The sequence below is a fragment of the Ictalurus punctatus genome, chromosome 5, assembly GCF_001660625.3.
Source record: "Ictalurus punctatus breed USDA103 chromosome 5, Coco_2.0, whole genome shotgun sequence".
Taxonomy (NCBI): Eukaryota; Metazoa; Chordata; class Actinopteri; order Siluriformes; family Ictaluridae; genus Ictalurus; species Ictalurus punctatus.
This window is the reverse complement of record NC_030420.2, coordinates 30,842,423-30,854,922: the sequence shown is the minus strand read 5'-3', so window position 1 is coordinate 30,854,922 and position 12,500 is coordinate 30,842,423. Positions and strand designations below refer to the sequence as shown.

The window sequence follows — 12,500 nt, the reverse complement described above, 5'->3', positions numbered from 1 at the left end:
CCCTACGTGGGTTATGTGAACTGGATCAGGATTCAAAAAGTATTGGTGTCAGGGACGTATGTAGTAATGCTCAAAACCACTGGATGAAAGGAGATTAAAAAAAAAAAAAGTATAAAATCAGTTTGATCAAAAAATTGAGAGGAATTATTGAAATTGTTGAAAGATGTAAGCTGCACTTCTTACCGCACAGTTGCATTCTCGAATCTGATTGGTCAGAACGTGTGAGTCATTTTGCCCGACTTGGACAGTAGTTCCAGCTGTAACATGCAGAGGCGTAACTGGAACTTTTTTCCAGGGTGGCCAGGTAAGATCCAGTGGGTTGACTGGGGTGACAACAAACAAACAAATAAATAAATAAAATCACGATAGACTGCGACGTGCTGTACCACAAGCAAATTCTACAGACAGAAATTCTGCTAATCGCAAATATACACAAGACATTTAAAGTTAGCATTTCCAGTGCCATACAAAAGAAGGGAAATAAATGAATAATTTCAGCTTAATGACGTCAGCAAAGAAAAAAAAAAAACTCTTTCCAAGATGAGCAAGAACACTCCCGTAGTCAGTCATTGCCCACCAGGTATGTAGGCTACATAAGCTGTATCCAGCAAACATAAACAAATAATCATTATCAATACCATATTTGCATCCTTAGCATCTGAATATATAAGTAATATCGAATAAGGATTGTATCACTTTCTATATTTAGATGCTAATGATGCAAATTTGGTGTTGAATATGATTGTTTTTATGTTTGCAGATACACCCTTTCCCCTGCTCCTTCCGTCTCTGTAGTGATCGTTCCCCATGCCTACTTCCCCTACTTTCCTTTTCATGCTCTCTACAGCTCAGACAAACACACCTATCAATCAGATAAACATCTTCAATCAGTGGTGGCACTGGCCACCCACGGCCACCACGTAGCTATGCCCCTGGAAACATGACCGCTCGTTTTAATACGTTATCGTTTCTATAGTAACAGCTCGTACACAAGGGTGGACGCTCCATCAACAAAACCGCTGAATTTATTCGTTAGGAATCCCATTTATTTAACTTCTCGGGTATGTAATATGTAAATATATTTAATAAATATATTATGTAATATATTTGTTCCTGTTAGGCAATGGTTTTCAAAGTGGGGGCCGTGGCCCCCTTGGTGGCCGACAGGGGGCGCCCGGGGGCCTCAACAATTTGGTGTGAAAAATAGATAAATATGTTTTCTCTTTTTCACTCTCAGACAACCACACACACACACACACACAATCAATTCCTAATGTAATGTAAAGATGTAAGATGTAATTATTAATAAAAAAAAAAGCGGGGATATATTCAGAAGTCTGTATTTTTAATGTGTTTTAAAGACATTTTACGAAAGGGGGGCCTCGGTCAAATGTTAATGCCATTTGGGAGGCCTTGCCCTGGAAAAGTTTGGGAACCCCTGCTGTAAGCTATAAAATTTACGCAAAAAAAACATTCGGAGGAGCTTACAATTTTCCGAAAATCCGGCAGATTTTCTGCAGATTCGGGTCATGTGACATCATCACGGCGCGCATTCAGCCAAAGCCTTCTTTGATCATGAGTACAGCTAAAAGGTCTCATTTAGCAACAAACATCACTGAAAAAAAATGTGCAGAACATTTCCATGCAATTGCGATTTCACTAATTCAAGTTTTTTTCTGCAGGGGAAAAAATTTGCATCACAAATTTACCGCTTGGGTATGGATATTGGTGTAGGAAAAGAAAAGTGATATCCTGTGTTTTAGCGCCATGTTTGTTATTTATGTACAGCAGTTAATTTGTCCTTGTTCTTGTAACAGTTCCCCTCTAACGGGAGTAATCAGATCCACATCCCAGCGCTGAGCGTGGACGGACTATCTACTCCCGTCGTCCTGTCCCCGGGCCCTCAGAAACCCTAGACGTCCCCGTCCCTCACCGGCCCTCGAGACGACAGGTAACACACAGCCAGCACTCTGCACAGCGAGTCCTGATTGGTGCTCAGCTGAGCATCTGGTCCAATGGCAGACGAGCAGGATTGGATTACACCCTCAGGCTGGCTGTGTGATTGGCTGAAACAGGAAACTCCGTCTTTCAGCCTCAGACAAAAAAAAAAAAAAGGTGCCATTTTATAGACCACTCAAGTTCATTTCTTCCCTCTTTATTCTTTCATACCCTTACCATTCTGTACATTTATTTATTTTTGTCGTCTCAACAGAGTAGATATTATGGTGCGTATTTTAGTTTCCTTTTCAAGGAATTTTGTTTGTTTGTTTGTTTGTTTGTTTGGAGTTTCCACCGTTTGAGGTCTCATCTTTTCTCACATGTGAGACGACTCATCACGAAGCAGACCTTGGTTCTTCAGACTTCATTTCTTATTTTGTTAATAAGGACGTAAAGCTGAAATATATCAGAAGACCGCCAGGTGGCAGTGAAGACACACTTCCTTATTTTCCACTTCTGAACTTGCAAAGCATGACCTTTTTTTTTTTTTTTTCTTTTCTTTTTTTTTTTTTAAGATTGAAACTAAACACACGTTTTTAAAAAGAATTGTAGATTTTCCTCATGACTGACTACATGGAATTTCTTTTGCAAAAGAGGCATTTAATTCTCGTGGAATGAAAAGGCCATCTGTGGGAATTGTAGAAGCGGAAACGGGAAGACGGCGCGTGATCCGCCGGATCATCAGCTCCCCGTCATGACGCAGAATGTATCGATGTTCCTTTTTGCCGCGATGTCATTTCTTTCCCTCTCGCATTTACTCCCATTCCAGTTCGAACCTTCGCTTTTGTTTTTGTTGTTTGTTTTTTGTTGTTTGGTTTTTTTTTGGTCCTTGTTCGTCTTCAGCTATGTTGTGTCGAAACCTTTGTAGTTTTTATATCCGATAAGCTTTTCAGTTGTTGGTTTCAGAAGAAAAAAAAAAATGCCAGAGGAGACCAAAGACCAGCAATTTGTACCGAATTTAATGAGCATCTCTGTATGTGCTGCACATCTCTCTCTCTCTCTCTCTCTCTCTCTCTCTCTCTGTCTGATTTTCTCACGTTGTCTCCGTCTGTTTCTACATGTATCACACAAAAGGGCTACAGGACTCATCACACTACCGAAACATCAACTCTCTCCGCTTTATCCTCAGTGACTGGCGTTACACGATAACTGACAACGATTTACTTTATTGTTCTACAAAGATATAAATGTCTCCGTTTTCTTTTTACTCGCGTCAGCCGAGTTCGGTGTCACTCCGCATTTCTTTTCTGTGCGTTTTTAATCCAATTCATAGGGAAAAGTCGAGTATTTCTGAAACGAAACTCAATTCTCACCTCCAAGCTGTGAACCGTGTTATTTTTCTGTTTTGTTTTGTTGTTGTTTTTTCCAACATGAAAGTGGAGACAAGCAAGTGTGCTGCCGCTGTTTTGTTTTTTTTTGTTTTTCTCTCTCCAGGTCTTTCTTTTTTTTTTTTTTTTTTGGGAGCATACAAAAGCACAATGACACTCTGGATTGTTGCAGCTCAGTGGAAAAGCTGTTCACGTTATTTGAGCAGATGTGTCGTACAATCATACCGTTCTTAGTACAAATACACACACACACACACACACACACACACAGACGGCCATTTTTCAAGTACTTTAGTACATAGTGTATAACCAGGTAAACGTTTAGTCCCCCCGCTCCCCCCTGGACAGTAAGACGCTGTAATGCTGCTAAGTGTAATGCGGCTGTATTTCAGCCAAACGTAATCACAACTAAATGCGACAGAGACATCGTAACCTTACAGCGCGGTGAAAGGAATTGTGGGGATTTGTGTCTCGACCCGAAGCAGCGTAACTCTTACTTTTCTCTAACAGCAGCTCAGCGATTAGTCAGCGATTACGCTTTGTAATTCATCGACGAACGGAAACTCGTACTCCGTCATACCTCGCCTTTTATAGTTACGTTTAGTGTTGTGGAACGTCCGTGAGACGAGTTATTTCCTGTCATCACTTCTTTCACCACCCTGATTTTTTATTTTTTTTTCTTCTCGAAAACCTGCAAATCATTAACTCCTCCATCCTGACGACTTCCCCATGGTGGAAAACTTACTGACATTTACATAGCTCTGACACTGGAGACTCCTTCCGTTAATGTTTAATAAGCGTACCGTCGCACAGACCTTCGTAATATCGACGGTCGTGCGTCCGTCTCTATTAAATGACGCGTTCTTTGTTATTAGCTTCTCGATCACGTCGATTAGTCTGGCGTACGAGTCGTTACTATAGAAACCATAACGTATTAAAGCGAACACATTCATATAAACCTGTAGTTTACGTTGAATCAACGCCCTGTGACCAATCGGATTTGAGACACGTCAGTATTGTAGAATCGTGAGGCACGTAGACCAAGTAGACGTATTCCGGAAGCTAATAGGGGGAAAATGCTTCGGGTTGTGTGAAAAAAAAAACCATTAATACTCTTGCGACGTAACGTACAAACTGGACGTGCGAGTACGTCAGGGGCTTAGATGTACAATTTGTCTTTCGTGAGCAATTCAAAATGGCAAAACTGACTAAGGATTTGTGACTTATAAATGAAACATAAAGTTTACATTTTTGTAAATCGACCGTTAAACCCTTTTTCACTTTTTTTTTCTTTTTTTTTTCTTTAGCTTAATGTGGGCGCTTCATTATTAGATTTGAACCTTTTATTTAACCAGCGTAGTGACGTTACGGCAACACTTTCACGTATTTAAAACGTGTAAATGAAAGTCACGGTTATGAAATGGAAACCTTACAATCGAAACTAAATCGGAATCTACGTTCTTATCTCTATAATGCAGACGTACAGCATGCTACTGTAGATATTTTTAAAAAATAATAAATTAGACACCGTTTGTAAGCCAATGGGACGTTATTTTCCTTTTATTCGACTGACTGACTCAGTTGAACCTCCGGTTAAAGAAAGGTTGAAAATCAACGCGCGTATTTTAAAACTCGTCGCGGGACGTCTGTAAAGTACGCGTAACGTGTGGGATTTTTAAAAGCACTTACTTCCTGCGTAAACGGGAAACATTTTGGCGAATCCTGATGTCGGAGTCGAACTCTACGCCCTAAACGAAGTCACAGATTTGCCTTATTTTGTCTAGTACACGTCGTTCCAATGAAAAGCTCGAACGTGACGAAGAAACAAACATGTACGTAGATTTATTTATTTTTCCTTCCGTCCTTCCTCACGGTATTCACGAGGGCGTGTCTTACGGTCCGGAAAATAAATCAGTACTTCAGGTGCGAGTTAAGGCGTACGCCGTACGGTATATAAATTGTATAAATTTTAACGACCTTTTGTATGTACAAGACGTTAAAGAAGAACCGAACCACAAGTGCACTGTATCAATACGAGCACTGAGTATCCTATCAAGACCCACAAAGCCAATTTCATGTTTAAATGAAGTTCGTATTAAACACATCTGCGTGCACATGCTCCGTTTGATGACGTTATTTCCAGTTTAACGACAACAGTGAAGTCAGGCTCGGTAGCTAAGTATCTAGCTAGCTATGTTGCGTTGTTGGTGTATTAATTATTATCAGAGAACGTTTCACATCATTGTGCTAATATTCTGCCTCAATTTTTGTCCTCAGTGTCCTTTAGACCAAGGACTTCTTTTTCACCTTGATTCACGTCGTGTTTTTTTACGGCGATCCTTTCGCTGTATCTATATCTGCACTTGTTTCCATGCGTTTGCGACTGTTTGAACCAGGTGTCGAGGCAGTGCTGTCGATTTTGACCTTCTCCTGGAACGTCGATGTTTTTCCGTCCGTGCTTTATGGTCCCTGGGTTAGAACTGTCATTTCCGAAACACAACACAACACACCTCACTAGCAGATTCGTACCGAAGCCTCGTCTCGGACGGTCGGGAATCGACACCTCGGTTCGCGTTCGGTCGTAGAAATGATACGCGCTCGAGCTCGCAGGATTAGACGGTCATGTACGTGATGTAAAACCGACCGGATCTCGTTTATACGCCTGTGTCTGAAATCGAATTCGTGTGAAACATAACGAGCAAGCTCTTTTTTTCTTTTTTCTTTTTCTTTTATTTAAAAAGATCAATCAAATGAGTACTGTTAGTGTAAACTGATACCTTTACCCGGCTCTTACCGATGAGGACGAGTGATAAAAGCCATTTCATACGAATAATTATTTTAATTTTTTTCATCATCGAGGCGCTTCGCTCATTTGTGTATTCGGGCAAGTGATTCAAATGCAATATTTGATTTGCCACTGTGATCATGAGTATTTTTGTCCTGCTTGATGGGGAGTGATGCGTTTTAATGTTTTAAGAAGGACGGATTGAACGCAGGACGTGCGCGGCACGTTTACAGGAAGTCATGTGTTTTATAGAATTAAAGAATGAGGATTACAGGAAGAGGGCTGGACTTGCTCGAGTGGCGATTTTGTTTCTGCACGTCTTTCTGTAAAGTACTGCGTTCATTTTTTTTTATTTTTTTTAAATCACTTAAGCTTTTTACACTTGACTGTTCTCCAAAGAGTCGTGCTGCCACTTTTACCATCAGTAGTCATGGACCCCATTAACACCGATCAATGCGCTGATAACGTGCTGCATACACCATACTCCAGAATTAGCCTTTTCGTCGTTCGCTTCGGTGTAAAGAAGAAAAGCCATACTTCTTTCCATTGTGGCGTGAGTCCGAATGAACGCTTACTGTATTTATTCCGTTTTTATATATCAATCTGCTAGACTGTACATGTCAGAGCGCCATCATTTGACATATTTCCTTATGCATGATCTTGCTTCGGATTGCAACTCTTCTTGAAAGGATGGGAAGGTTTTTAGAAGGCGTCTGGGTTTCGTATCGTTTTTGGCCTAATTCTTAAACTTCAGGGTGGCTGGAGTTGGTTTCTTAAAAAAAAAAAAAAAAAAAAAAAAAAAAGAAGAAGAAAAAAAGCAGTGAGGTTTTCCTGGGAAAGGTTGCCAGAGCTGTTCAGGACCAATTGTAAATTCAACTATAGCTTTGTAAATGCTAAGTTCAGCTGCTGTTGCTTGTGTTAAACCAGCTGCCTCGGTGTGATCTGCATTTCTGAAGATTTCGGTTCCAACCCTAATCGTCACCTCGTTAGATTTATCGGGCTCGGAATACTCAATTTATCCAGCTGTTCGAGCTGATCCGGCGTCGTCCGGCCGTTCGAGCCGATTAAGCTGATCAAGCTGCATCCAGCCGAGCCGGTCAAGCTACATTGAGCTGATTAATTCAATCAACCTGCATCCAACCAATCAAGTACATCAACCTGTGTCCAGCTGTTCAGATGTCATCCAGTTGATTGAACTGATTACATTTTGTCCAGCTGGTCACATGATGTGCAGCAGACTGAGCTGATCAGATATCGTCCAACTGATCAGTTCCGTGAATTTGCCCCAGCTGATGAAGCTGATCAGACTTTGATCAGCCAGTTTAGCTCCTCAAACTTTGTCCAGCTGTTTGAACTGCTCACTGTTAGCGTAGCTGTTCAAGCTGATCGCATTCAGTCCGACCGATCGAGCCGGTCAGACTGTGTCCAGCCGATCAACCTTCATCCAGCCGAGTGAGCCGATCAAACTCTTCAAGCTGATCAAAAATCGTCCAGCCTATAGAGCTGATCGAGCTCCATCCAGATGATGCAGTTGTTCACGTCCAGCTCGTCCATCTATACAAAGTTTCGAGGCAAATACAGAAGCTCTTTAAAAGGACTGATCACACAATGAGGCTAGTAGTAGCTCCACGGTTAAGACCTTGGGCTACTGATTGGAAGGAACTCGTTCGTATCTTGTCTCAATTGGAAATGGCTTTGGGTAAAACAGATACTTTTTTCTTTTGTTTAAAAAAATTCTGGATTAGGGTTGGAGCTCAAGTCTTCAGTGAAGATATTTCTCCATGGGCAAGGTTGGAGATCCTGTAGCTAATCCGAATACAATCAATGCTGTACATCTTGAAGCTATGATGACTGTTTAAGCACTTATTGTTGTACTCTTGAGCACCACGTTAAAAGGAACCAGGCCTTAATATTGAATGTCTTTTTCAAAATAATAATAATAATAATAAAACAACAACTGGGATTGTCTTTACTGATTACCATCATGGTGAAACGTCAAATTAGCACTTTACTGTTCCAAGTTCCACGATTATCTTATTGTTTTTTCAAAAGGGATATGAGAATTTTGTAATCTGACTGTATAGTATGAATTCTACATCTTGAAGAAAAAAAAAAAAAGAAAAAAACAAACGTTAATTAATTACAGGATGATTCCCCCCCCTTTTTTTTTTTTTTTTTTACCTGAACCAAAATTGTGCTAAAATTGTACTTGTGCAAGTTTTAATTGTGCAAAGTTGTTACCAGCATGCGCTTAATGTTGTAGTAATTTCAACTTTTATGCAAGTGGGCGCACATGTTCTGCACACGCACACGCACACACACACACACAAGCACACACTTACAAAAAGCCATTTATTGAATTGATGTAAGCATTGAAACAGGCAGTCCTGCAGGTCTGGGACCGTTTTTTATGGAAATGAAAGAGTTAAATGAAAGAGTTTGTATCCATATTTAAAATACCAGCAAAGATTCATACGAACTCAAATGTTGCCATTTGTTTTGAAAAGTTACTGCTTAACGATGTCCGTAGGCGTGGATAAACGTAGACCCGCTCGGTTTCGGATATTTCTCGGCGTTTTAAAGAGTGTGTTTTGTTGGGTTTTTTTTTTTTTTTTTTTTTTCAGGAATCAGAAACGAATTGTGGGTGGCTCAAAACTGTTAAAGACTTTTCTTTAAAAAAAAAATAATAATAATAAAAAAAAAAAAAAGACAACAAAATTGTCTTTTAAAAAGTTCCTGAAGCATCCAGTACTTTCTGCTGTTGTCAGGTGTGTCTCTGAACCTGAGTTTTCTCTTTAAACTGTTCTGCTATTAAATGGTTTAGTATTGAATAATGTGCTGCGATGTCTTTGTGTTTAAGAAAAAAAGAATAATAATGTGTCTGAACGTTCTGTAGTGCTAGTCCTGACCGAGTGTGGGACGTGGATTTCAGATCTCTTTCTTGGCCTCCCTTTCCCGGACGAGACCTTCTCTCTGGGAGTTTATTTATAAAAAGGGACCTAGGGGCCTTTTATTTTTCAGAACTGTCCAAATATGATGATGATGATGATGATGATATATTTACTGGAAAGAGACGAGATTATTTTTAATCTGCACATTCTACTTGGTTTGTGTGTATGTTATAGATATTAATCATGTTTTCTAAAGGAATATGGAGCAAAAATATTATATATATATATATAAAATAAAACGTAAATAAAATGCTATTTTGTTCTTTATGTTGTTGCTGTTTCTTAAGTATGTGTGAGATCCTAAAATCCTTAAAAAAAAAAAAAAGGTCTCATTGAACCGTACCAAGTCGACTTGAGTGAAGTGAATGTGTCCGTTTATGTCCTAATACACGTACCTGTCTATTCAAGCCATTTAGACTTGGGTCTTGTTCTAATAGTGCTTTGAACACTCCCTTAGCACCTTTTATCAATGCAACATCGCAGCTTTCCACTTGGAGAATCCCCGTCGCCAGCTTCATGGGTCATTCCCATACTTTATCAGCTCAAATAAATAAAGCTGATTCAATGTCCCGGAGTTAGTACGCTAGGCCGTTCTAGTATGCTAGCACTTTTTTTTAAAAAATTTTTTTATTTTATAAAGTTAACGCTAGTGTGTGGTGTAGGTGTGACGTGAAGCCGAATATGAGCTTTGGTAAATATTCCGTCCCGTTCAGTTTTATTGCAATTGTGGGACACTTTTAACAACAGACCGTACCACAGGTCAGCTTTACAGAAATCCGGATGTAGATTTAAATCCGTAATGAGCAAACTACAGACGGCAGTGACGATGAAAAACCTTGAGGGACTCAAGAAACCTTGAAACTCGCCATCTTGTGGGTGATCGTGGGATTATAAATCTTTACAGTATACAGCAGTAGACAAACAGTACCGAGTGTGTTGAAAGGAGGTTCGGTATGGGACGGCCGTATTGTGAGTCCAGTGATTAGTATAGGACAGTCTTTACATTTATGGCGTTTGGCAGACGCACTTATCCAGAGAGACTTACATTTATATCATTTATACAACCGAGCAGGATTCAGGGCCTTCCCCATGGGCCCAGCGGTGGCGGCTTGCGTACTGGGATTTGAACTGAAGATATACCGATACTGACCTGAAGTGCTGGATTGATATCGGACGTATTTTATGCGATACGCAAGTCAACATGCTGCACAGAAAAGCAAAACCTTCATTGCATTGCTCTTATGTTGCTTGAGCTCTTCGGTGGAAAGAAGAAGAAGAAAAAAAAAACATCCGTTCCTTTTTTTTGTACAGCTTATCTTATACAGGATCGCAGGAAGCCTGGAGTCTATCCCAGAGGACTCGGGGGGACGCCCTTGGCGCGGGAAACGTGCCAGTTCGTCGTAGGGCACAATCGTACACATTCACACGCTACAGAGAATTTAGAGATGCCAGTCAGAGTACAGCGCATGTCTTTGGACTGGACTGGTGGAGGAAACCGGAATACCCGGAGAAACCCCCCAAAGCACACCGAGCACGCAAACTCGAATCCCCTGACTCTGGAGGTGTGAATGTAAGCGAAGGTAATTTCCTGTTGCCTTGCGTTTTGCTGTCATCACGGAGTTGCAGCCATGCAGCAATCATAGTTCATTGTCTAATCACAGCCATACTCCGGGGTGTAGCTGTGAACCAAGAAAGGCCCGAAAGTGTCGTTTTCCAGCGTGATTATGATCGCCTACTTCCGTATAATGCGATACAAATGAAAAGCGATTCTGTCTCTGTATTCCATTTCACGTTTTCCCGTCGGTGTGCTCGCTTTTCTATCTGGCATGGAATCTTCTCCGTGGTGAACACGTGTTATGATGACTTACAACAGACGGCGCGACTCGTCCTGAGGTCAACCGACTTATCATCCATGATGTCATGGCAACAGGCTCGGTTACTAAAGATCGTTACTTGGTCTTGACTGATACTCAGAGCTCTGATATTGGCATTGTATCAAAGGATGATGCGAAAAAAATGGGATCTTCACCCAAATAATTTGATCCGTCGGGAATTCTGTGCGAGAAGGGTTAAAATCCCAAACCCGACCCCAGCGACTGGGCTATCTACTAAATTAATGACGTAATCCACAGCAAATTCCATCCAGCCGTGAGCACATCGTCATCGACTGCCATAACAGACTCGGGCTAAATTTTACGAGATAAAATAGCTGTTCTCCTTCTGTGGCCTATAAATAGCAGAATAGAAGAGACGGTGCAAATCCACCTCCCTGAAGGAGTCTCCATTTGGTGTGATCCATCCTCGGGAGCTGCTCGCCTCCGGGGTGCGAGACGGTGAGATTTTAATTAAAGCAGCGCCACTGTGAGCCTTTAATACAGCGCTCTGATTAACAAAAGCACACGACATTTCAGCAAACTCGCCTGTTATTCCACAAGGCTGGAAGTTGACAAGGGTGTGTGTGTGTGTGTGTGTGTGTGTGAAGCAGGATGATGAAAGACTGCGTCTGTCGTGTTTGTGGCAAATGTTGCGGTTGATAAAGAGAGAGAGAGCGAGCGAGCGAGAGATGTTTATGCAGCACATCACTGATAAACCCAGCACCATTCCCCAAACTTTTAGTCGTCCCTGAAAGATTAAATGCTGCTCCTCTATTAGGTTTCAGTTCTATAAGATTTGCACAGGCTCCTTTCCTCATTTGCATATATTTAGCAGATATTGCTTATTCCCTGTGCTGTTCATAACATTCTCATGCTTATAACTGCGGATAAATATTCCACCTCTGTCTCCTAGGTTTTTCTAATTCTGCTCCTGAGGTCCTGTTGTGCATTTCTAATACGTATACAGTTTGTTCCCAGGAGACATGGAGCATGCAATCAAGTCATGGTTAACCAGAAAGAAAAATATATCAACCATGCATGTGCAGAACGTGATGTAATATTTATTAGCAGGGTATGTGCAGAACATATTTAGACATAAAAGAACCGCCGGTCACGAATGCAGCACGGTTCGAATGTCTGCTCTTCTTCACGATGAAGATATCCAGTTTGAGGAAACGTTCAGGAAAGGACGTAACCATTTGCTAGTTTGTAAATGAAAATAACGAATTCAATTTAAGGTAATTCGATACGACTATTAGCAATGATAATACAATATTATACGGGGGCAAAGACGAACAGCGTTTTCAAAACGGTTGCGTCGGCCTTATGGAAATTCATTATTAGTGAGTTGCTTGGGAGGTGTGACCAGAGTTACTATTACCACCATAACACGGATTATTTTCCTATAACTGCGAAGTCTTGTGGTTCTCTTGCGTTATAGAAATTACACAGAGGAAAGTGATATCCGCCCTCTTCCGTATACATGAGCTGACACGCCTACAATTATCTAGTGCCGCTTGATTGACAGTGAAAAGAAAGCATGCTCCTCCTTCATAGAGCGCTC

General features: G+C 41.0%; 1 protein-coding gene across 1 annotated transcript in view; it reads left to right on the top strand.

Annotated features, from left to right (window-relative positions):
• The window catches only part of elk1 (ETS transcription factor ELK1), a 27,113-nt gene extending 17,784 nt beyond the window's left edge, over positions 1 to 9,329 (top strand). The window contains exon 9 of the mRNA XM_017468713.3: positions 1,818 to 9,329. Coding sequence (XP_017324202.1) covers positions 1,818 to 1,916 — 99 coding nt within the window. The 3' untranslated portion in view covers positions 1,917 to 9,329. The remainder of the gene's footprint in view (positions 1 to 1,817) is intronic.
• Positions 9,330 to 12,500: the final 3,171 nt, after the last annotated feature.